The 25633-nt window shown below is 42.2% G+C and overlaps 1 protein-coding gene across 5 annotated transcripts in view; it reads right to left on the bottom strand.

Annotated features, from left to right (window-relative positions):
• Positions 1-25633, bottom strand: part of LOC129706360 (plasma membrane calcium-transporting ATPase 1-like) — a 98561-nt gene that overhangs the window by 39979 nt on the left and 32949 nt on the right. For 4 of the 5 annotated variants that reach the window (XM_055650618.1, XM_055650614.1, XM_055650615.1 and 1 more), the window contains exon 2: positions 17744-18142. In XM_055650618.1, coding sequence (XP_055506593.1) covers positions 17744-17945 — 202 coding nt within the window. In that variant the 5' untranslated portion in view covers positions 17946-18142. Of the gene's footprint in view, positions 1-17743; positions 18143-18242; positions 18534-25633 lie in introns of those variants that run through there. The other variant, XM_055650617.1, reaches the window with a different exon arrangement.

Here is a 25633-nt window from a genome sequence, read left to right as displayed (position 1 = left end):
TGAGGACAGAGAAGACTGAATGATCATGGCTGTGGTCAGGCTTCTGAGCAGGTCGATTTCAAACCATCCTGAGTAGGATTCAACTAGAACCACGTATTGTTTGCCGCATCACTCAAAGATGTCAGCTGCTGCTGTGGACCAGGGTAAGTCCGGCGTGAGGTGCGAGACGAGTGGTTGCTTCTGTTGGTGCGGGATCAAGCTATTGCAGATCAGACAGGCAGCAACCTTTTCTAGAATGTAGTTAGCCATGTCTGGCCAGAACAGCATTCCTTTCGCATGTTGAAGAGTTATTTCTGCAGCGGGATGGCCCCCATGGACAATGTCGAAGTACTTGCTGTGAAGAGACTTCGGGATGACTGCCTTGTGTCCTTTCATTATCACGCCATCCTGAATGACCAGTTCAGCACGGACTGGGGAAAATTGTTGGACAGCTTATGGCAGGTGGTGCTGTTTGTCTGGCCAGCCACGGCGCCCTTGAACGATTATCTCTGCTCATTTAAACTCATTTAAACACCCGATTTCACCATTAATCTCCCCGATTTTCACGTCTTCTTCTGATGATATCACCCTTATACAACACCAGGCAACTTCGGTGAGTTTTTTTAAAATCGGTGCTGACTTAAAACGGCTTTTACAATTTTTTACGGGGGAGAAGCTCAATGCCGCGCCTTAATTCTCCATGACGCCGCCGGAAGTCCCTGCAGCTGTTTGTGACACTAAGATGTCTAAACCGGCAGATGGGAGGCAGGAGACCATCACAACCGTGTACCCTTCATGCACATCATCAGATAGGTATTTTTCACAGGTTGGGCGAGGTGCCCGTGAGAGGGTGTTAGCTAAGTGCATGTCCTTACCACGTTTGTAGGTTAGTCTGATGTCATATCTCTGCAGTTCCATCATCATGCGTTGTAAGCGCGCTGGTGCCGTGTGGATCTGCTTACTGAGGATACCGACTAGGAGCTGGTGATCGGTTTTGATTGTGATCGGGTTGCCAAAGATATAGTCCATGAATTTCTTGCTGGCAAAGGTTACTGTGAGTAGCTCCTTTTCGATTTGAGCGTAGCGCTGTTCAGTGTCAATCATGGTACGGGAGGCATAGGCAACTGGTCTGGAGCCCTTTCCGTTGTCTTGTAGACAAGCAGTGCCCAGTCCATACTGGGAGGCATCACAGGTAAGGGTGACGCGTAATTTGGCATCAAAGTATACAAGGGTTGGAGCGCTAGAAATTAGTTGTTTTTGAGGGTTTCAAATGCCCTCTGCTGGTGTTGGTGCCAGGACCAGTGCGTTTCCTTGCGGGTCAGTTGTCGCCACGAGACAGATAGCTCACTGATGTTTGGGATGAATTTCCCAAGATAGTTTACAATGCCTAAGAGTCGTTGCAGAGCAGTTACGTCCGTAGGTGCTGGCAATTCATTGATGGCAATGGTTTTAGACGGGTCTGGTTTAAGCCCGTTGTTGGTGAACACGTGGCCCACATAAGTTACTTTGTCAACCCCGGAACCTGCATTTGAGAGGGTTGAGTTTGAAATTTATCTCTCTGCCATGATCCAAGACCTGTTTCAGGTTTGAGTCATGTTCTTGTACATTGCGTCCAGTGGCCAGGATGTCGTCTACAATTATGTAACATGCGTAGTTATCAAAGAGTTGTTCCATAGTACGCTGGAATACCTCACTGGCTGAATTGATGGCAAATGTCATTCGTTAAAAACGGTAGCGTCCGAAGGGCGTCGCGATTGTGGTTAACATGGAGGATGCGTGGTCTACTGGCATTTGCCAAAATGAGTTCTTTGCATCTAGGACAGAAAATATTTTGTGACTTTACCCAGGTTGGCAGCGACTTCTTCCACCGTCCGCATTGGGTGGTGTGGGCGTTTGATGGTTGACTGTTTTTGTCTACCCATCATTTTATAGGTCTGTTATTGACATCAACCTTTAGAAATCATCCCATTACAGCACTTTTCTACCTCATTCTCAGGATCCTGAGGGGACTGGCCTGGTGGACCCAGAAAGGTAAACCAGAAGATGCAAAATTTAATCAGGAGACATATCGAAGTTTTGCAAAATGACGTGTACTTTATAAAAGCAATGTCATCTTGAAATATAAAATTTGGTGTATTTTACTGAGATATGGCTCAAGATAGGAAGGAACAGAAATTAACTAAAACAAATTTTAAACACCTCCACGAATACTAATGGGGCTGACCCACTGTACGAGCTCATTCAAGAGCTCTCCCGAATTTAAAAAAAATCAAACTCGTGGAAGCATGTAGAATGTACTTAGTGGGTACGTCTGAGCTTGGGACGTCTCTTAGCGGCCCGTAACGCTAACGGCAGGGAAACGCGGTAAGCTCGGGAAGACCCGTGAAGATTTTTCAACATGTTGAAAAATGTCCACGAGAGCCCCGAGTACCTACGAGTGGCCATTACCGTAAATCTCCGAGTTCGAATCAGTGCAAACTCAGGAGAACTCTTAGAAACATAGAAATTAGGTGCAGGAGTAGGCCATTCGGCCCTTCGAGCCTGCACCGCCATTCAATATGATCATGGCTGATCATCCAACTCAGTATCCCGTACCTGCCTTCTCTCCATACCCCCTGATCCCCTTAGCCACAAGGACCACATCTAACTCCCTCTTAAATATAGCCAATGAACTGGCCTCAACTACCCTCTGTGGCAGAGAGTTCCAGAGATTCACCACTCTCTGTGTGAAAAAAGTTCTTGAATGAACTCGTACAGTGGTACAGGGCCATTAGCAAGAGCATAATGAACAGTAGTAAAAGGAACTGCAGATGCTGGTTTATAATAAAGAGAGATAGAAAATGCTGGAGTAATTCAGTAGTTTGTGCGTCATCTCTGGAAAATATGGATAGATGACTTTTGAGTTGGGTCCCTTCTTCAGTAGTGAAGAGTAGTGGCCTTAGTCATGAGGGAGAGAATAGGTAGATCGTAGAATTTAAGGGAAGATAATTAAAATAGGTTTTATGGCTACTGGAAGTACCAGCCCATGACAAGCTCAGGAGCATGGCAAAATTTACAAATCCAGATGTAAAGAACATGTATCACATTGGGATAAGCAGAAAACAGAACTTTTGTACTAAGGAGTTTTCTGCAACATGTGTAGGAAGGAAATGCAGATGCTGGTTTAAATCGATGATAGAAACAAAATACTGGAGTAACTCAGCGGGACAGGCAGCATCTCTGGTGGGAAGGAATGGGTGACGTTTCAGGTCAAGACCCTTCTTCAGTCTTCAGTTTTAACCCAAAACATCACCCATTCATTCTCTTCAGAGATGCTGTTTTCCGCAACGTCCCATATTTGAAAATGAGCCAAATTAGAATTAATAGCAGATTCAAAACACAATAATCTATTCATTAATGTAATACAAGTGCATGATGATCAATGTTCAAGGCATGTATGTGGGAAATCTATAAATGCACAAATCTGTTCAAATTATATATTGCCCTTAGGAAATCATTTCTAAAATTGTGTACGTGCCTGGTCTCCCAACTCGGGGAAGGATACAAGCATGAAAGAGTGTGTCACAAAGGTTCACTGAATGGGGATGGTAGGTTTGTCTTATGTGCAGAGATATAGGTAGAGCAGCTTTATCGAGTGTTTGGTGGATGCGATCTTATGAAAACTTAACATTTTTACAGGAAGATGTGGTGACATTTTCCTTGACTGGGTCATCTAGATTTCAGAGTTATACAACACGGAAACAGGACCTTTGGACCAACTTGTCGAAGCTGACCAAATTACCTATCTACGTAAGCCCCATGTGCCCACATTCCTCAAAACCATTCCTATCCATGTACACGCCCAAATGTCCTTTAAACATTGCTATTCTAACTGCCCCTTCCACTTCCTCTGGTAGCTCATTTTATATACCCATCATCTTCTTTGAATAAGTTGTTTCTCAAGGACCCTTTACATTTTTACCCTCACCATAAATTTTACACTCTACTACACAGGGAAAAGGACCAACTATTCACCTTATCTATGCCCCTTCACAATTTTGTAAACCTCTACGGCCATTAAGTGCGGCCCCTTGAATGAATCCAAATTTTGTAGAACAAATCCTTTTATTTTTAGTAATGTTTTTATTCATCTTATTATTTTTTATTTTAATCTTAAAATGAATGTATTTAAAATACCAAAGAGTAAAAGATTCAACAAATAATCCTCCCCGACTGACGGTCACAATTAAAACATTAGTAAGTCATGAGGGCTATTTTAACACCTATTAACTCATGATTTAGTTCTAATGCGACTCTAGAAAGCAGTCACAACAAAGTCATTAAAAGGTTAGTTAACTTTAGAATTAATATTTTTTTCATTTTCTTGAAGTTAGTACATAGTAGTTAGATTTTTACAAAATAATGTACATTTTGAAGTATATCTAATTGAAGTTTCTTCGATGCGGCCTTATTAGATTGCAGCTAACTTAATGCGGCATTCCAACATGAAAAGGTTCCCCAGCCCTGGATTAGCCATTCAAGACAGATAAGACGACTGACTACCTTCATATCAATGGTAGTGAATACTTGGGATTTCTGCTCATAGCAGATGAGCAGAAATGAGCATATGCTCAATGAGCATACTCAAGACAGATTGATAGATTAAAAAAAAAATATTAGTGGAATCAAAGATTAGTGAATTGGTGTGATAAGCAGACAAATGATCAGCCATGATCTTAATGAAAGGTGCTAAAGGTATAAGGGGCTGAATGGTTTACCACACGTTTATTTCTTATGTTTGAGAAGAATTTTCAAAGCCAGCATTTGTGCAAGAGTCAATATCTTGCTTAAAAAAAAGCCACAAATAAGTAAAAGTCAAGGATTGGCAAATCAAAACCAGAGGCAAAAGTGAAAACTAGCACCACATTCTGGCAACAGGAAGATATCCCAAGAACAACAGATAAGGTAGGTAGGCAAGAATCACAAACAGAGAATGCAAAGAAATTGCCAATGATGAGCAAAATTAAAATTGAAAGAATAGTATGTACGACATTAAAAATACTAAATCAAGGACAGGGCACGCCAAAGGTAACAAATGCAAAACAAAATACGAGTATAATAGCAGCCGTATAAATTGATATTCCTAGATTCTCACATCAGGATTTAAGAAAATGGACATCATCGCAGATGTCCTCGCTCTGAAGAACTGCATTATCACTGCCATATAAAGCAAGGGGGAAGGGAAAACAGGAAATTATACTCCAGAAGGCCCAACATCTTTTGTTCGGAAGTTAGTTTATATTTAACATAAAGGTGAGATACTGTGAATGGTGGAAACATTAAAAAAAAGTACACAATGCTGTGAATACTACACAATGCAGGTAGGGTCTTTGGAGAGATCCAATTACGTTTTGGATTGATGACTCTTCAGAAATAAATGAATGAATGGACACCTTAGGATTTTTCAGATTATACATTTCAGCATAGTTTTGTAAAGCAGAATTGAAGCCCTGAAGAACTGAAGCACAAATAAAAGCAGTGAATCAGCAACGCCTTTGGCTATTATGTACAAGGGAGGTGCCGTGGTAGTCTGGCACGTTGATCTGTACAAGGCACACGCCAACTCTCAGTCACCTCCTCCTACTTATCCTTGGACCATGACCCTGCAGACGAGCACCTGGCCACCATCTCTAGCACTATCACTGACTTCATCACTTCCGGCTCCCTGCCCTCCCAAGCCTCCAACCTCATCGTTCCCCAGCCCCGCAAGACACAAATTTACCTTCTTCCCAAAATCCACAAACCTGACGGTCCCAGCAGACCCACTGTTCGTCCTACCAAACTTATTTCCACATACCTCGACTTCATCCTATCCCTCCTGGTTAAATCCCTTCCTATCTATGTTCAAGACACCTCACACGCTCTTACTCTACTCCATAACTTCCGTTTTCTAGGCCTCCATTCCCTCATCTTCACCATGGATATCCAGTCACTCTACACCTCCATCCCCCACCAGCCCTCCGTTTCTTCCTCGACCGCAGAACCAACCAATCCCAGTGTACTGACACTCTCCTCCGCCTTGCCCTTAACAACTTTCCTGCACCTAGGAGGAGGTGTTCCAAACCAGTGCATCGGAGATGTCCTCATTCTTCAGGGAACAGGGGTTCCCCTCTTCTACTCTAGATGAGGCTCTCACCATGGTTGCTTCTACACCCCGTAACTCTGCTCTCACTCCCCATCCCCCCATTCGTTACAAGGGCAGAATCCCCCTTGTCCTCACCTTCCACCCTACCAGCCGTCACATACCACAAATAATCCTCCGACATGTTCGTCACCTCCAACAGGATCCCACCACCGGCCACATCTTCCCATCTCCTCCCGTCTGCTTTCTGCAGGGACCGCTCCCTCCGTAACTCCCTGTTCAATTTGTCCCTTCCCACTCAAACCACGCCCTCTCCTGGCACTTTCCGTTGCAACAGCAGGAAATGCTACACTTGTCGCTTTACCTCCCCCCCTCGACTCCATTCAAGGACCCAAGCAGTCTTTCCAGGTGCGGCAGAGGTTCACCTGCACCTCCTCCAACCTCATCTATTGCATCCGCTGCTCTAGGTGTCAGCTGCTCTACATCGGTGAGACCAAGCGTAGGCTTGACGATCGCTTCACCCAACACCTCCGCTCGGTTCGCATTAACCTACCTGATCTTCCGGTGGCTCAGTACTTCAACTCCCCCTCCCATTCCGAATCCGACCTTTCTGTCCTGGGCTTCCTCCATGGCCAGAGTGAGAACCACCGTAAATTGGAGGAGCAGTACCTTATATTTCACTTGGGCAGTTTTCACCCCAGTGGTATGAACATTGACTTCTCTAATTTCAGGTAGTCCCTGCTTTCTCCTCTCTTTCTCAGCGCTCCCTCAGCTCACTGTCTCCGCCTCTTCCTTTCTTCTACCCGCCCCTCCCCACACTCACATCAGTCTGAAGAAGGGTTTCGACACGAAACATTGCCCATTTCCTTCGCTCCATAGATGCTGCCTCACCCGCTGAGTTTCTCCAGCATTTTTGTCTACTTTTGAAAATGCATTTGATAAGTTTACTCATAATAGATTAGTAACTAATGTTGGTATTACACAAATCATTGACCACATCAGTAGAGATAACAAAGGGTATTCATTGTTAAGATCTGATTAATGGTGCCCTGCAGAACCCATCTATTAATATAGTTATAGAGTCAATATAGCATGGAAACAGGCCCTTCCACCCAACTTGCCAATGCCGACCAAGATCCTCTCCTGCCCACGTTTGGCAATGTGCCTCTAAGCCTTTCCAATCTATGTACCTGTCCAAATGTCTTTTAAATGTTGTTTCAGTACCTGCTTCAACTACCACCTCAGGTAGCTCATTCCATATTTTACCCAGAGTACGGGAATCAAGAACCAAAGGACATAGGTTAAAGGTGAGAGAGGAAAGGTTTAATAGGAACCTGAGCGACAACTTTGTCCACACAGGGTGTTCCATATACCCACCACCCTGTGTGAAAAAATTGCCCCTCAGGTCCCTATTAAATTTTTCCTCTCTCATCTTCAACTTATGTTCTCTAGTTCTTTATTCCCCTACTCTGGGTAAAAAAAGCAGTGACTAGTGGGGTGCCGCAAGGCTCAGTGCGCAGACACCAGTTATTTACAATATATATTAACTATTTAGACAAGGGAATTAGTCTGCAGATGACAAAGCTGGATGGCAGTGTGAGCTGCGAGGAGGAAACTATGGGGCTGCAGGGTTGCTTGGATAGGTTGGGTGAGTGGGCAGATACATGGCAGCAGGGCCGGCCTTAGGAGGTGCGGGGCCCAATTGGGAACAATTTTGGTGAGCCCCAGGTTCCCAGCCAAGGTCTGTACAATCATAGAAATAGAAATAAAGTCTATTATAGAATTTATATCTCCATGGTAGAATTGAAAGTAATAAAAATGTGCGCTTAAAAAGTGCCTGCGAGTTAATGGACCAAACAGATCTAAGCTACATTTTAATATTAAATTGCACACATGTAAGCCTACAAGTAACAAACAAAATTGTAGATCACCTCTGAAAAGTACATGGTTACAATACCACTTGTTTTAGTAACTGAAATGGAAAAAAAAAGTAATTTAATTAACTAGATCCTGGAAAAACAATAACCATTGGTGTAAAACCAGTCCAGGCATTAAATGTTGGGCTTCAGCCCCATCCTAACTTAGTTGTGTTTGTGTGTTAGTTGTGTATGTGTTAGTTGTCTGTGTATGGAAAGGAGAGAAGGGAGGGAGAGAAGCAAAGATCCTATAGTGGAGATCTTTGGAGAGAAGGGAGGAAGGAGAGATGGGAGGAAGGAGAGAAGGGAGGGAGGAGAGAAGGGAGGGAGGAGAGAAGGGAGGGAGGGAGGAGAGAAGGGAGGGAGGGAGGAGGAGAGAGGGAGGGAGGGAAGTAGAGAAAGAAGGGAGGGAGGGAAGGAGAGAAGAAGGGAGGGAGGGAAGGAGAGAAGGAAAAGCGAAGAGGAAGGAGGGGAGGGAGGGAAGAAGGGAAGGGAGGGAGGGAAGGGAAGGACAGAAGGGAGGGAGGGAGAGGGCTGGTGGCGGGAGCGGATGCTGGGGTCCGGGCGGGCGGGTGTGAGCCGAGGCTTCTAAACGTTACTCCAAACACCGGCCCGGCCCTCCCGGTATTGTTCACCGCGTCTCCCTGGGGAGAGAGAGGGATGGAGCCGGAGCTGTGTGCGTGAAGCACGGCGACTGGTGGGGCTGGAGCGCTGCCCCTGGACCGTGATGGAATGATCCACCTCCCCCTTCTCCATTCACCCCTCACACCCCCCTCCCCGTCTACCTCTTTCTTTTCCCCCTCCACTCACTCTCCCCCCCTCCACCCGGGGAGCGCGGGGCCCCCTTAGGCGCGGGGCCCAATTGGGAGCAATTGGTCCAATTGGCTTAAGGCCGGCCCTGCATGGCAGATGCAGTATAATGTGGATAAATGTGAGATTATCCATGTTGGTGGCAAGAACAAGACGGCACGTGCAACGAGACGCGTGTGTCCTTGTACATCAGTCACTGAAAGTAAGCATGCAGGTACATCAGGTAGTGAAGAAAGCTAATGGCATGTTGGCCTTCATAGCAAGAGGATTTGAGTATAGAGTCATTCTGCAGTTGTACAAGGCCCTGGTGAGATCAAACTTGGAGTATTGTGTTCAAGAAGGAACTGCAGATGCTGGAAAATCGAAGGTACATACAAATGCTGAAGAAACTCAGCGGGTGCAGCAGCATCTATGGAGTATTGTGTGCAGTTTTGGTCTCCTAATTTGAGGAAGGACATTCTTGTTTTTGAGGGAGTGCAGCGTAGGTTCACCAGGTTAGTTCCTGGGATGGCGGGACTGTCATATGATGAAAGAATGGGTCGACTAGGTTTGTATTCACTCAAATTTAGAAGGATGCGAGGGAATCTTATAGAAACATAAAATTCTTAAGGGTTTGGACAGGCTAGATGCAGGAAACATGTTCTCCATGTTGGTTGAGTCCAGAACCAGGGATCACAGTTTAAGAATAAGGGGTAGGCCATTTAAGACTGAGATGAGGAAAACGTTTACACCTAGAGAGTTGTAAATTTGTGGAATTCTCTGCCACAGAAGGCAGTGGAGGCCAATTCACTGGACGTTTTCAAGAGAGAGTTAGATTTAGCTCAGGTTTAAGGAATCAAGGGATATGGGGAAAAAGCAGGAACGAGGTGCTGATTTTGGATGATCCATGAACTATGAGCCAAATGAGCCATGATCATATTGAATGGCGGTGCTGGCTCAAAGGGCCAAATGGCCTACTCCTGCACTTATTTTCTATGTTTCGAATACTCTGCTCTCTGTATTCACCCTATCTATTCCCCTCATGATTTTACACACCTCAATAAGATCACCCCTTATTCACCAGGGAATAAAATCCTAGCTATCCCAACTTCTCCCTATAGACCAGGCCCTCAAGTCAGGGCAACATGGAGTTTAGAAGGATGAGGGGGATTCTTATAGAAACATATAAGATTATAAAAGGACTGGACAAGCTAGATGCAGGAAAAATGTTCCCAATGTTGGGCGAGACCAGAACCAGGGGCTACGGTCATAGAATAAAGGGGAGGTCGTTTAAGACCGAGGTGAGAAAAAACTTTTTCACGCAGAGAGTTGTGAATTTATGGAATTCCCTGCCACAGAGGGCAGTGGAAGCCAAATCACTGGATGGATTTAAGAGAGAGTTAGATAGAGCTCTAGGGGCTAGTGGAGTCAAGGGATATGGGGAGAAGGCAGGCACGGGTTATTGATAGGGAATGATCAGTCATGATCACAATGAATGGCGGTGCTGGCTCGAAGGGCCGAATGGCCTCCTCCTGCACCTATTTTCTATGTTTCTAACCATCATAAATGTATTCTGCACTCTGCCAGGTGATGGAATAGAAACTCACATATCCAAATTTGCTGGTGACAAAGATGACAACACAGACAGTATATGTGCAATAATTAAAATGCAATAATATTTATGGTGGAACGTAGAACTATACAAAATTATGTATTTAAAGGCATCCAACTTTGGATCCAAAGAACAGCATTTGTCAAGGCAAAAGCCATCTGAAAGAGTAGATGTCACTGGAAGCATTTTTTAAATTTGCACTCTGTAACTGGAAACCTCTGATGCTCTTCCACTATAGTATTTTTCTCTTTGCATTGCATACATAGAACATAGAAGAGTACAGCACATGTTTGTACCATACTTGATGCTTAGCTGAACTGATCTCACTTGCCTGCAAGTGATCCATGTACCTCCTTTCCCTGCAAATACATGTACCTATTTAAAAGCTTCTGCTTCCACTACCACCACCATTGGCAATGCTTTTCAGGCCCCCACCATCCTGTGGGGAAAAAAATCTTGCTCCATTATAAAAATCTCGCCCTGGACATCCCCATTGCATAAAAGCACAATTCTTTGCCAGGGTTGATCCTGAGATAGTAAGTGGAAAACCAAAGCTTTGTGGCAGATCTCCCAATATCCAAGTCAGAAAACACAGACCTTTAGCAACGTATTCATGAAGACTATGGTCCAATTCACACAAATCCCCTGAAAATACAGGAACATATCCTGTTTCTACATTTACATACCTGGCCATGGAAGGATTTCTACCCACCTTATCCAAAATGCGACCAGAACAGATTGGAAAACCAAGAAAGGCATTGCTTTACAACACATCAGGGATTATTTTCTCCAGGAATATATCAGCACCTTTCATGCAATTAAATATTTGTGACTAAATATTTGTGACATGCAATAACATGACAGTCTACAAATTTCCACACTTATTGAAGATTAAATGATTTATTCTACTTTCAAAATTTAGTGCCAAGGCACTGAAGATGACAGTTTTGGTGCAGTTTCAAACAATGATTAATCACCTACATGTAATAGTGGATTCAAATTAAAAAGGCCAAAAATGACATATACAAATTTCTGTTCAATTGAGGCAGCGACTGCGATAGATACCCTCGATAGAAGGGAGGTCAGAGCCGATGATGGACTAGGCAGTGTTTACTACTTTTTGAGGTCTTTTCCTCTCCAGGGCGCTCAAGTTGCCGAGCCATGCCACGGTGCAACTGGTCAGCATGCTCTCTACTGTGCACCTGTAGAAGTTAGAGAGAGTCCTCCTTGACAAACCGACTCTCCGTAATCTTCTCAGGAAGTAGAGGTGCTGATGTGCTTTCTTAATAATTGCATCAGTTTTGAATGAGGAAGTCGAGGACTCAAAACTTTTTAGACCCAATTGTATTCCAAGGACTGTTTTACAACACTCCCCAGAGCTGTAGCATTTACTGTGGCTATGCTGTCTGGTTTGTCCTTCCAGATTAGAACATTAAAATTAAACTCCATCCATACAAATTGGTGTAAATCTAAAATATTACCTTATTGGTTTGCTGAGAAAACAACTGAGTGAATCTGTCAGTGAACCTGGAAGACCGATGGCTGGAAACAAATTCTTTAAAATGGCTTTTAAACAGGGGAAGGCTGATGCAAAATTAACACGAACTGCAAGCCTGTGCTACCAAAGCAGAAAGAGATACGAACTGTACCAAAAATCAAGCAGGCCAAAACCTCCAAAAAGGTACAACTGTAATGAGAAGCAGCTGTTTCAACCATCATAGCAGGAAAATTGAAGGCAATCTGGGAGCAGGTTACACTCTACAATGGATCAGATATACTCAATTCTGCCCATCGGTGCAAATTTAACTAAGTGGTAGCGTCAAGTAAAAGTGGCTGTATATCACACCTGTAGGCAACACCATCAGACGTTACTGAACGCCAGTAACGGATTAATCAATTGTCCTGCTATAAGCACAATACCCAATAAATGTGCATTGCTCTCTGAAATAATATACAATGACTGATGCTATTAATTTGTCTCCAAATTATGGCAATATATTTAAAATATCTATATCATTTGAGATGAAATAACTTTCTCTGCCCACAGAGCCTGCTTGAACTGCTCAATAATTTTAGATTTCCACAATCTCCAGAATTTAGCTTTTACATTTTGCAGATCTATGGGGTTCCCATTCTGTATTTGCTACAAAGAGGAAATAGGTGACCACCAGTTAGTACGAGGTGTCGCAGAATGAAAGGTCTAATGAAGGGTCTCAACCCGAAACGTCACCTATTCCTTTTCTCCAGAGATGCTGCCTGACCCGCTGAGTTACTCCAGCATTTTGTGTCTATCTTCAGAATGAATGGGATAGTCCTCTTGTTTTCCTATAGTTAAAGCCCATCAACCTCCATCTGAATAAAGAAATAATTCAATTTAGTGTTTTGCTTTAAATATGGCCGAGCTAATACACGGGTCTCTGCATTCACTCAAACTCTAGTCTCTTATACCCACATATGATAAATACTTTGCCAATAATTTCAAAAGGCTGTGTAACCATTTTTTATCTGTTAAAATGGTTAGAAACATCAGGGGAAATTGGTTAACTGGCAGGCAAATTTAAAAAAATCAGTGAAAAATAAAATTAAAAATAAAATTAACGTTCAAAACTAAACAGGTTTTTTGGTAAGGCTTAAAACTTTAGGAATTTAAAGATCTAGGTCACTGATGAAAGCCAGGAGATGAGGGATGCAAATAATTGAAATTGAACATCTTAAAAGTAAGATGACAAATTGAAGGAAAGCACAGGAGATGACAGAACAATGCTACCGGGGAAAATTTAATTCTGCAAAGCAGCAACCAGATTATGTTTAAAAATATACCATTTTGAATTCAGGCTGGGAAGAAGTAGAACAAGAATGAAGCCCAACTTTAACAACAGACCACATTAAAAATGGTGATAGACCTTCTTCAGACTCAACCCGAAGTGTCACCCATTCCTTCTCTCCAGAGATGCTGCCTTTCCGCTGAGTTACTACAGCTTTTTGTGTCTATCTTTGGTTTAAACCAGTATCTGAAGTTCCTTCCTACACATTAAAAGTGGTGTCTGGCTTCACAGATAACAGTAAAGAGATTGTGTTATTAAACGAGTAATCCAGGGGCCTGCAAAAGCGATCTGAGACGGGACGACCGATAATAAAAGGATCTCCTGCAGCATTTTGAGAATGAAACAACCAACTTGTTTTTCACTAATTTGTGACCTCATCATTGGAGGGAGTGCTTCTTAATTCCAAGACTTGACATTTTACTCAGGCTCCTTGATGCCATACTGAAGTGAAATTGTGGTTTGAGGGACAATTACATTCATCTCATTTAGGGAATACAACTTTTTTGGACAAAGCATGCAACAAACTGTGCAGCTTAGTAGCCTTGACTGAGCTCAAATTGAACAGCAAAGTTAATGGTTGCTCGATAATAATTCTAACAGATATGTTATGATGAGGTGACAAGTAGCAACATTAGATTGGCCCTGTTTTTTGTGCTCAGGGAGTACAGATCCTCCCCAGGATACAAACAGCCAACCTATGTAGTGCCTACACACAGGAGCGAGCGTTTGGAAGGCTTCACTGGCTACTGAGAACATCATCTGCTGCCTGAAAATACAATTGCATCCATATTTCTGATTCCAATCGGTCCAGATTATGAACGGTTCGCAGGAACAGAACCCTGCCATAACGAGAAGAGGACCTGTTGTTAATTTCCTAGAGACAATTTTGAGTTGTGAATAGTTTAAGTTTAAGTCTTCCTCAGTGCAGTTCGGGGGTTTCAGACCCCTTAAGCTTGTGCAATCTTTCCCCAATGTCAAATGGATCCAACTAAATATATGCAACAATTTCTGTGCAACACAGTATTGAAAATGTGATGATCATTGAAAGATTAAACTGCAAAAGCTCTCTGCTCCAAGTTTGCAGTATCAAATGCATTGTGATGCAGAGAGACAGACAAATTTGAATATCAAATAATATCAGATAAGTTGGTAACAGAAATCTGAGCTAACTCTTCCTGGCTGTGGCTGCTGGTTCCTATGGATACTGCTGGTGCTCAGCTTTACCACCAGAAATGTGTCTCAAACGCACGTGAATCCAATTCAAGGCCAGGAGGGCCATCTGTCACCACCTGTCATTATACTCTATGGTTGAGCTTTACCCAGAAGCCTCAGTGTTACTGGTGTCCCCAGCATTATCTGATCCTGCACTACCTTCCCATTTCCCCCCCACCGACCCCATCCCCTTCCACCTATATCCTTCGCTCTGGCTTTACATTTCACTCATCTTCTTTCCTTATCTGACACCATTTTGTCCCCTCTTCATCTCTAGCCTGTCACACAACCCTGAAGAAGGGCACCAATCCAAAACGTCACCTGTCCATTTGCTCCACAGATGCTGCCTGACCCAGAGTTCCTCCAGCACTGTGCTTTGCTCCAGATTCCAGCATCAGCAGTTCCTTGCATCTCCTACACTATATCTGAAAAGGCATAGAATTTTTAAGGGGCTCCGCAGATATTTAAAATCAAGATATTTAAATTTTGTTACAAAGTTTTATATCTTAAAATTTATAATTTTAGTTTTGTTTTTTCCTCAATGCCAGAGGCACTTAAACATAGAATATCTTTCAACTTTAACACAAGGCAAAGCCTAGCAAAATCTGAGATGGGGAAGTAGTGAGGTGACATGGGTATATTTATTGCCCAGCTTGAGAATGGAGAGGCTCAATGATATTGGCACTCTGTACTCAATCCAGGAGGCAGTGGACCTCAGATGAATTTTGGCAATGGACCAGTTCCCAGGAGATCCAATACACTGTGCAACAATTATACAAAAACATGATCATGAAACCCCTTCTTGGTTTCCAAGGAAAACAGACCTAGTCTATCCAATTTCTTTCAATAAGAAGCCCTCCAATCCAGTCAACACACTTGCAAATCTTTTCTGCACCTTTTCTGCTTAACTTCTTTCCATTTCCTAGTGTAGTGACCAGAATTATACATAAGTGCAGCATTTGGTGCAACTGAAAGATATCATCCCAACTCAATACTTCTGCTGATGAAGGCAAACATGCCACATTCCTTCCTCTCCATGCTGTCTATGTCGCCACCTTCAGAGAATTATGCACTCAGACCTCGTCTGTTCAACACCACTTCCCAATTCTGCTCTGGTTTAACTTCACAAAATGCACCACTTCACATTTGGCAGAGTTAAATTTAATCTGCCATTTTCTTGTCCATTTTCCCAGTTTTTATATCCTGTATATTTTATAACACAAACTCTTCCAGGCCACTACACCACAATGACCTCCAGGTTCAGGAATAGCTTCTGCCCAACAACCATCAAACACTAACTAAACTACAAACTGTCTTAGATACACTAGGGACATTCAGGCTTTTTTGGGTTGTTTTTAATTAATTAAACTTTTTATATAACCTAATCAGTACTGTGTTTACGGGCCTGTTTTGCTGCTGCAAATAAGAATTCCATTGTTTTGTTTTCGGAACATATGTTATCTGATTTAAGTATCATCTGCAAATTTACTAATCATGCCACCTACAATCTCATACAACCAAAGGAAGAAACAATTGGAATGAATCAGGGAGGCACAGTGGTCGAGTTGCTGCATTTCTGCACCAGAGACTCAGGTTCGATCCCAACTGGAGATATTGTCAGTACGGAGTTTGTATGTTCTCCCTGTGACAACGTGGGTTTCCTCCAGGTGCTCTGGCTTCCCCCACATTCCAAAGATGTACAGGTTTGTACGTTGATTGGCTTAGGTAAAAATTATAAATTGTCCCTAGTGTGTAGGATAGTGCTATTATATAGGGTGATGGGGGAGGGGGGGGGGGGGGGGGGGGGGGGGGGGGGGAACTGAAGGGCCTGTTTCTGCATTGTATCTTTAAAGACTTGGCTTGAAACTGGTTTGAGATGAAAACCTCAAATGCAGGCCACTTAGCTGCAACAGCATGCTAACTCTGCTCTTAATATACGCTTCCTGATGTTAACATTCTTACCAAGATTACTTTTTTTAATACACCCATCTTCATCATGGCCCAAGGTTAGTGTTTAAGACTTAACAGGAAGTCTTAAACACCAGGCAAAGGGATGCTGTTCGCGGCTGGAGAAAAACATTCTGACAAGATTTGAAGGCAACTTTGATTTTCTCAAATTTGATCAGAATAATTCCTGCTCATCAAGTATTTGCAAGCATGCCTTTTGGTAATTTAGAAAGTGGGAGATGTTGAAAGATGAATATTGTCAACATTAATGTGGAAACTGACCACTTTTAGATGGTAAAGTCAATTGACTGCAGGGAGGTGAACATTTGGGATGGTAATGGGAGATAAACAACGATAAATCCTTGGAGAACAAGATAAATGTAAATGTAAAATCTTGCAAATGCATGACATCTCATAACAGAAAATGTGTAATTGTTCAGCAGGTCAGCAACATCTGTGGAGAGATAATGTTAATGCTTCAAATTAATGGCCAGAATCAGTTGTGTTCATGATGGAACAGAGTGGAAACACTTAAATGAGCATAGTTTCAAAGGCTGCGATTAACCGATGGTAAGGCAGGGAGGGACAGATCACTTTCAAAGGATGTTATTTCTGCCTTTGGTATATAAGCTGTCTCACTACTGTTTAAGGGGCCAAAGGACTGGCGATACAAATGCAGTTTTATGACTAGATTGAGAATTAAATGTGACCAATATAAAGAATACACTACACTAAAGGGAGATGCAATTCTTCACTCCACATTTGATAATCTTTAGAATTATGATAGGAATAATTTACAGCTTTGTATTTTCACTGAAGAAAATTGTCCATGAAAGCAACATTTGAAAAATCATCCAAGTGAATGGCTGCCTACCACAACTACTTTCATGAACACGCCCGGGGAATTTATGTCAATAAAATCTTCACATCAAATAGATATGAAATATATTACAGCCAAAAATAGACAAAATGCTGGAGTTACCTAGCAGGTCAGGCAGCATCTCTGGAGAAAAGGAATAGTTAACATTTCAGGTCGTGTCTTGAAATGTCCCCGATTGCTTTTCCTCAGAGATGCTGCCTGTCCCACTGAGTTACTCCAGCATTTGTGTCTATCTTCAGTGTAAACCAGCATCTGCAGTTCCTTCCTACACATCTACAAATCAAGTCATTTTCTGGTCTTTACACTAAATACCACCTGCAAATCTAAAAGCAGGATTCCAATGTTGTTAAATAAAATATGCGCAATAATGCCTTGAGTAAATAATGTTAATTTTTGAATTGTTCAGCTCCATTCTGGGAAAACCTGGCTTTGAAACACAGAATATAGAATGGAAAAGATTACCTTCTACAGGTGAGGTTTTCAACTTTGCACAAAATACTTGCATATTTCCATAACACTCTTCTATTTTCTGTACAGCATCCATAGATCGCAGTTCCATAAGATCACGGAGCTCGTCAAGAGTACAGTCAAAACACGATTGACTTTGGCGATCATCTGTTGTTTTGCTTGGAAGGTACTTTACTGCATTATTCATGTCACCCATTTTTAAAAATCCTTAAATGCAAAATCTTGGTTCAAAAGAAAGCTGCAATAATCCAGGCAAATGTTGGACTCCAGAAGATGCAATTCCTCCAGTAAGAGTTGATCAGTAAACAGACTGCATTATCCGAAAAAAATTCCAGTGTTTGATCGATGACTGGTTTCCATGTTCATTCACTTTAACAATCCTTTGATTGAAGTCTACAAAATAAAAAGGTTAAATTTAATTAATATTTGCACACAAGAATACCACAGCAATTTGGAGAGGCTGGGGAGAAAGTGAAAGTATTATATTTTGGACCTTTAAACAACCAAGCCATCAGTTGAGAAGTCAGTAACGATTTTGCCCTTCCATCCATAGGGGGCTGTCAAGGAAAGGGTAAATGTTGAGCAATCAAATCACCTGGATGATGTCTTCAGGTTTTGATAAGGGGTTTGCAGGAGTGAAAAGCAAATCTGAAAACCAATTGCACATGGACATGCCTTTATTGAGTTAAAGTTCTATTTCCTTTTCAGGGGCATTTTAATACTCAACACATCTCAACAACTACCTTTGCAGGGCTGCGTTAACATAACTGTCCTTTAATTAGGAGGCATAAGATATTGAAAACATTCTTTTCACATTACCCCACACATATCCGACAGGTGTTCACTTGTTCCTGATTGTGCATACATTTATCTGGAGGGCATTTTAGTGTGACAGAAGGGTGTGCCTTAATTTTCCACTGGGAAGGTATCCTTCCTTTTAACTGAACCATTTAGATATCATTTCAATCATGAAAAAAGGTTTAAAAAAAATCTTAATTTATTAAGAAATGTTGTACAATGTATACAATTTGGTTTTGTGCGTTTGAGTCTGTGCCAAGGACGCTGCTGCAAAAACATGGTTTTCATCATCGTACCTCCATCTCACCATCTTTGTGCATACAACAATAAACTTGACCGATCTAAAAATAGTGGTTACTGCAGGGCCCTTTGGCACGGCAAGTAACCATAACTAATATTGAATACTGAAAAGGATCAACTGCAGGAAGCAAATCAGTTAAAACTCTGGAATCAATGTTTCAAGCTTTGTTCCTGATTACTTGAAATAGTTCACCCACTGAGTGATTCAGCTATCTTTTTCATTATGGTTAATATTATCTGACTCGCGTAGGATTCCTAAAAATATAAAAAATGGTTATAGTTGGTTTTGTAATTATCGGCATTTTATAAATTCCTTAGATGAAGATGATATCAGAATGAATCTGAATTTCCAACTTTAAATTTTGGAAGAATTTTTAATCTCTCACAAATATTGACCACGAAAGGAAAAAATAGTAACAGAAGAGCTAGAAATACAGAACAAACGTTAGCAGTTGTATAAAAAGTTATGGGTCAGAACTTGAAGAGCTCAGATAACTCCAGTAACTGACATTCAGAAACTTAAACCTTCAAAAACAAAAAATCAAATACTACAAATTCAAATTAAAGTGTAAAATAAAACTTGTTGTGTGTTGTGATTGTTGGCAGACCAATTTCCCTTCGGGAATGAAATGAATAAAGTTTTATCCTATTGTATTGTTTCCAGCATTTATTTCAGATTTTCAGAACCTGCAGTTTTATTGATTTTCAATTAAATGTGAACGGACTTGTATTTGCCTATATTTCCCACAGCCATTCTTTTTCATTTAAATTTGTTCGTAAGTTCTAGGAGCAGAATACGGCCATTTGGCCCATCGTCTAGTCCACCACTCAATCACGGCTGATCTATCATTCCCTCGCAACCCCATTCTCCTGTCTTCACCCCATAACCTCCGACACCCTTATTAATCAAGAATTTGTCAACTTCTGCCTTAAAAATATCCTTCGACTTGGATCTTGAAATCCACAGATTCACCACCCTCTGACTAGAGAAACTCCTCTTCATCTCCTTTCTAAAGATATTTATTTTTATTCCGAGGCTGTGCCCTTTTGTCCTAAACTCTCCCACTCCCACTAAACATCGTCTTCACATCCACTCTATCCAGGCCTTTCACTGTTTGGTACGTTTCAATGAGGTCCCCACTTATCCTTCTACACTCCAGTGAATCCAGTGCCAGTGCCATCAAACGCTTATCACATGTTAACCTTATCATACCTGGGATCATTCTCGTAAACCACCTCTGGACCCCCTCCAATGCCAGCACATCCTTCCTCAGCTATGGGGCCCAAAACTGCTCACAATATTCCAAATGCGGTCCGACCGGTGCCTTAAAGCCTAAACGGCCTGTCCTACTTGGCTATTTTGCCGGCGTCATATCAGTGTCGCCAAAAGATTTTGAAGATTTCAAAATCCAGCGGCGACAAAAAAGTAGTTGCCACACTTGAAAAAACACTGCGCATCATACGCCATCACGCCGTGTCATATGTCGTCACACCACTTCACCGCCGCATCATATGTTGTCACGCTGCATCATGCTGCATACTTTTCACTGACATGATACGTCAGTCAATGATGCCGGCAGTCGCCGAAAAAAATCGGCAAGTGGGACAGGCCCCTAAGCATTACATCCCCATTTTGATATTGAAATAAACGCTAGCATTGCATTCGCCTTCCTTACTTCAGATTCAACTTACAAATTAACTTTTTGGGAATCCTGCATCAGCACTCCCGTTCCTTTGCACCTCTGAATTCTCTCCCCATTTTGAAAATAATCGACGCTTTATTCCTGCTACCCAAAATGCATGACTCCACACTTTGCTATGCTGTATTCCATCTGCCACTTCTCACCCCACTCTCCCAACCCGTCCAGGTCCTTCGGCAGAGACACTCCTTTCTCTATACTACCTGCCACTCAACTGATCTTCACATCATCTGCAAACTTCTCCACCTTCAATTCCCTCATCTAAATCATTTATATCCACCAAGAGTACCGACCCCAGCACCGACCTCTGCGGAACATCGCTAGTCACCGGCAGCCAACCAGAAAACGCTTCCTTTATTGCCACTCTCTGCCTTCTGCCTTCCAGCTAACCATGTTAATATCTTCCCCTTCCCTATCAACCTGCTATCCATGTTAATATCAATATCATGGGGTCTCATTTCCTTTAGACGGATCACGTGCGGCATCTTATCAAAGTCCTTCTGAAAATCCAGGTAAACCACATCCACTGACACTCCTTTGACTATCCTGCTATTTACTTCCTACATTCCTGCCCCACTTTTGAACTGTCACAGGAAAAGCAGGTAGATTCCATAGTGTTAACTGCGGGGGAATTGAAGTGTTTACTGCACTTTAAACACATCTATATCAGAGAAACGTCAATGACTTAAATAAACATTTTCTTCATGCATCCTGTCTGAATAGATTTTGCAATATTTGTTAGTTTCAGTTCACGACGAGAAGAATTTTTGACGAGGAAAAAAACGATAAACACAATTTGGAGCATTTCTGAGGGAATAAGGACATTTTCCCTTCAATACCCTCTAACCATTGGAATATTTCTGGCATTCAGCCCTTGGATATGTGGCATTGAAAATGTATCGCTAAGACTGCTATTTGGCAGAAATAGCAAACTAAATCAACTAGTTAAACCTGTCATTTGTCATCGATGAGAAAAATAAAATTCCCCTACAAACCCTTAAATATTTAGAAAATATTTCCACTTCAGATCAGTTAATGAACAGAAACATCTGAAAAGGATGCAGGTTCAAGTTCCTCCCTTGCCAGATTGGCAGATAGATACCAGTGCCGTCTGAGAGAGTGTTGCACTCTTGGTTGTGGCATAAAATTGAGAAACCATCTACTCGTCATTTTACACCCATGATCACACAAACAGCAAAGAACTATCCACAGCTTGACATAACTGTTTATCCCTTAACCAACATAGTTTTAAATTCTGGTTATTCCCCTTTCTAAGAGCTTACTGTTTGCAAATCATTCTCTATATTCACAAAAAAACTGACACCAATGCACAAATAATATGATTGAGCATCCAACTCCCAGAGCAGGAAGACTTAATTTACATCTGGGCCATGCTATATTTAAATCTGATTGATGCATCACATCAGCTGAGGCATACCCCATGTGACAGGGGTAGAGTTCTTCCAAAATAGTGCTTAGTCACAGACCATCATAAACCCACCTCAATGCAATACCCTTAAGATTAAGTGTAGCTGTACAAAGGCCCACTTCACAGTCCACAATATTAGGTACATTAAAAGCCCTATACCAGGAATCAGTCAGTGCCTGGAGTTAAGTAGAGGAGAGATTAATTTCTTTCCATGGTCTATTTAAAAATAATGAAATTCTATCTAGTCAGTGATAGCAAACCACAACTTTGAACTGGTAGCCGCATTGGACAGAAAAACATTAATTACAGAACTCTGTATATTATGTGAGCCGGTTTAACATTCAAATGATAATGCAAATGAAAGAAAACATTAGAGTTTAAATGGTTATGCAATTATGAGTATTAAACGCGATTACATCATATTTGATGGGACTGATGTGTTTTGCATTAGACTAGGTTATTAAAATAAACTCCGGTAGTTGCTTGTGGAAGGCGTCAAGCACTATTTTGGACTCTACAGCTGTCGTAAAGCATGTTCCAGTTACAGTGCCCTCCATAATGTTTGGGATAAAGGCCCATCATTTATTTGCCTCTGTAGTCCACAATTTGAGATTTGTAATAGTAAAAAAACACATGTGGTTAAAGTGCACATTGTCAGATTTCAATAAAGGCCATTTTTATACATTTTGGTTTCACCATGAAGAAATTACAGCTGTGTTTATACATAGTCCCCCCTATTTCAGGCACCATTACGTTTGGGACACATGGCTTCATAGGTGTTTGTAATTGCTCATGTGTGTTTAATTGCCTCTTTAATGCGGGTATAAGAGAGCTCGCAGCACCTAGTCTTTCCTCCAGTCTTTCCATCACCTTTGGAAACCTTTATTGTTGTTTATCAACACGAGGACAAAAGTTGTGCCAATGAAAGTCAAATAAGCCATTATGAGACTGAGAAACAAGAATAAAACTGTTAGAGACATCAGCCAAACCTTAGGCTTACCAAAATCAACTGTTTGGAACATCATTAAAAAGAGCACTGGTGAGCTTACTAATTGCAATGGGACTGGCAGGCCAATGAACTCCTCCACAGTTGATGACAATAGAATTCTCTCTATAATAAAGAAACATCCTCAAACACCTGTCCGACAGAAACACTCTTCAGGAGTCAGGTGTGGATTTGCCAATGACCACTGTCTGCAGAAGACTTCATGAACAGAAATACAGAGGCAACACTGCAAGATGCAAACTACTGGTTTGCCGCAAAAATAGGATGGCCAGGTTACAGTTTGCCAAGAAGTACTTAAAAGAGCAACCACAGTTCTGGAAAAAAGGTCTTGTGGACTTAATTTACATCTGGGACATGACTTAACTTGTATCAGAGTGATGGCAAGAGCAAACTATAGAGTAGCGAAGGAACTGCCCAAGATCCAGAGCATACCACCTCATTTGAGACAGACAGTGGTGGGGGGGTTATGGCCTGGGCATGTATGGCTGCTGAAGGTACTGGCTCACATATCTTAATTGATGATACAACTGCTGATGGTAGTAGCATAATGAATTTTGAAGTGTGTAGACACACCCTATCTGCTCAAGTTCAAACAAATGCCTCAAAACTCATTGGCCGGCAGTTCATTCCACAGCAAGCCAATGATCCCAAACATACTGATAAAGCAACAAAGGAGTTTTTCAAAGCTAAAAAATGGTAAATTCTTGAGTGGCCAAGTCAATTGCCTGATCTGAACCCAATTGAGCATGCCTTTTATATGCTAAAGAGAAAACTGAAGGGAACTAGCCCCCAAAACAAGCATAAGCTAAAGATTCAGATTCGACTTTAATTGTCATTGTCAGTGTACAGTACAGAGACAACGAAATGCAGTTAGCATCTCCCTGGAAGAGCGACATAGAATATGATTTCAATAAATAAATCTATTTACATGCATACAGTCATAGACTTATGTTTCAAGTGGGAGGAGTGTCCGGGGGGGGGGGTGGTGATTGGCAGTCACCGAGGTACATTGTTGAGTAGTGTGACAGCCGCAGGGAAGAAGCTGTTCCTGGACCTGCTGGACCGGCAACGGAGATACCTGTAGCGCCTCCCGGATGGTAGGAGGGTAAACAGTCCATGGTTGGGGTGAGAGCAGTCCTTGGCAATGCTGAGCGCCCTCCGCAGACAGACTTAATGGAGGGGAGCGAGGAACCGGTGATGGGTTGGGCAATTCTCACCACCCTCTGCAGTGCTTTCCAGTCAGAGACAGAGCAGTTGCCATACCATACTGTGATACAGTTGGTAAGGATGCTCTCGATGGTGCAGCGGTAGAAGTTCACCAGGATCTGAGGAGACAGATGGACCTTCTTCAGTCTCCTCAGGAAGAAGAGACGCTGGTGAGTCTTCTTGACCAGAGTTGAGGTATTGTGGGTCCAAGAGAGGTCATCGGAGATGTTGACCCCCAGGAACCTGAAGCTGGAAACACATTCCACCTCCGTCCCGTTGATGTGGATGGGGGTGTGCGTGCTGCCCCTAGACTTCCTGAAGTCTACAATGAGCTCCTTGGTCTTCTTGGAGTTAAGGGCCAGGTTGTTGTCAGCGCACCACACTGCTAGGAGCTGGATCTCCTCCCTATAGGCCGGCTCATCGTTGTTGCTGATGAGGCCAATCACCGTTGTATCATCTGCATACTTGATGATGGTGTTAGTACCATGTACAGGTGTGCAGTCGTAGGTGAAGAGGGAGTAGAGGAGGGGGCTCAGCACACAGCCCTGTGGAACGCCGGTGTTCAGGGTGAGGGTTGAAGAGGTGTGCTTGTCTAACCTAACAGACTGGGGTCTGTTGCTTAGAAAGTCCAGTATCCAGTTGCAGAGGGAGGGGTCGATGCCCAAGTTACCGAGTCTGGTGATCAGTTTAGAGGGTATAATGGTGTTGAATGCTGAGCTATGATCGATGAACAGCATTCTTACGTAAATGTCTCTGTTGTCGAGGTGGGAGAGGGCGGAGTGAAGTGCTGTTGAGATGGCATCCTCTGTAAAGATGGCTGCAATACAGTCCTGGCAGAGCATCACCAGAGAAGATACCCAGCAACTGATGTCCATGAATCGCAGACTTCAAGCAGTCATTGCATGCAAAGGATATGCAACTAAATACTAAACATGACTACTTTCATTTACATTACATTGTTATGTCCCAAACATTATGGTGCCCTGAAATGGGGGGGACCGTGTATAAACACTGCTATAATTTCTACATGGTGAAACCAAAATGTATAAAAATGACCTTTATTAAAATCTGACAATGTGCACTTTAACCACATGTGATATATTTTATTACAAATCTCAAATTGTGGTGTACAGAGGCAATTAAATAAATGATGGGTCCTTGTCCAAAACATTATAGAGGGCACTGTACTTATTTGAATGTATTTGGTCTCAATCTAATTATTTAGAGCACAGACAAAACAATATATAGAAAGGTGGTAAAGTTGAAAGCTTGATGCAACATTTAAATTGATGCAATAATGATGTTGTGGAGACAGAAGGCAAATATATATTAAACAAAAATATTGGTGAAGTGGCAATGGAGAGAGAAACAGTCGATGTTCTAAAAGAGGGTCATTAATCTGTGGCCTCAACACTGCTTTTCTCTCCACTACTGAAACTCCCGAG

This window comes from Leucoraja erinacea, chromosome 19 (assembly GCF_028641065.1).
Source record: "Leucoraja erinacea ecotype New England chromosome 19, Leri_hhj_1, whole genome shotgun sequence".
NCBI classification, from domain to species: domain Eukaryota; kingdom Metazoa; phylum Chordata; class Chondrichthyes; order Rajiformes; family Rajidae; genus Leucoraja; species Leucoraja erinaceus.
Note: the sequence above shows the minus strand (reverse complement) of the source record. Positions and strands in the feature narration are given on the sequence as shown.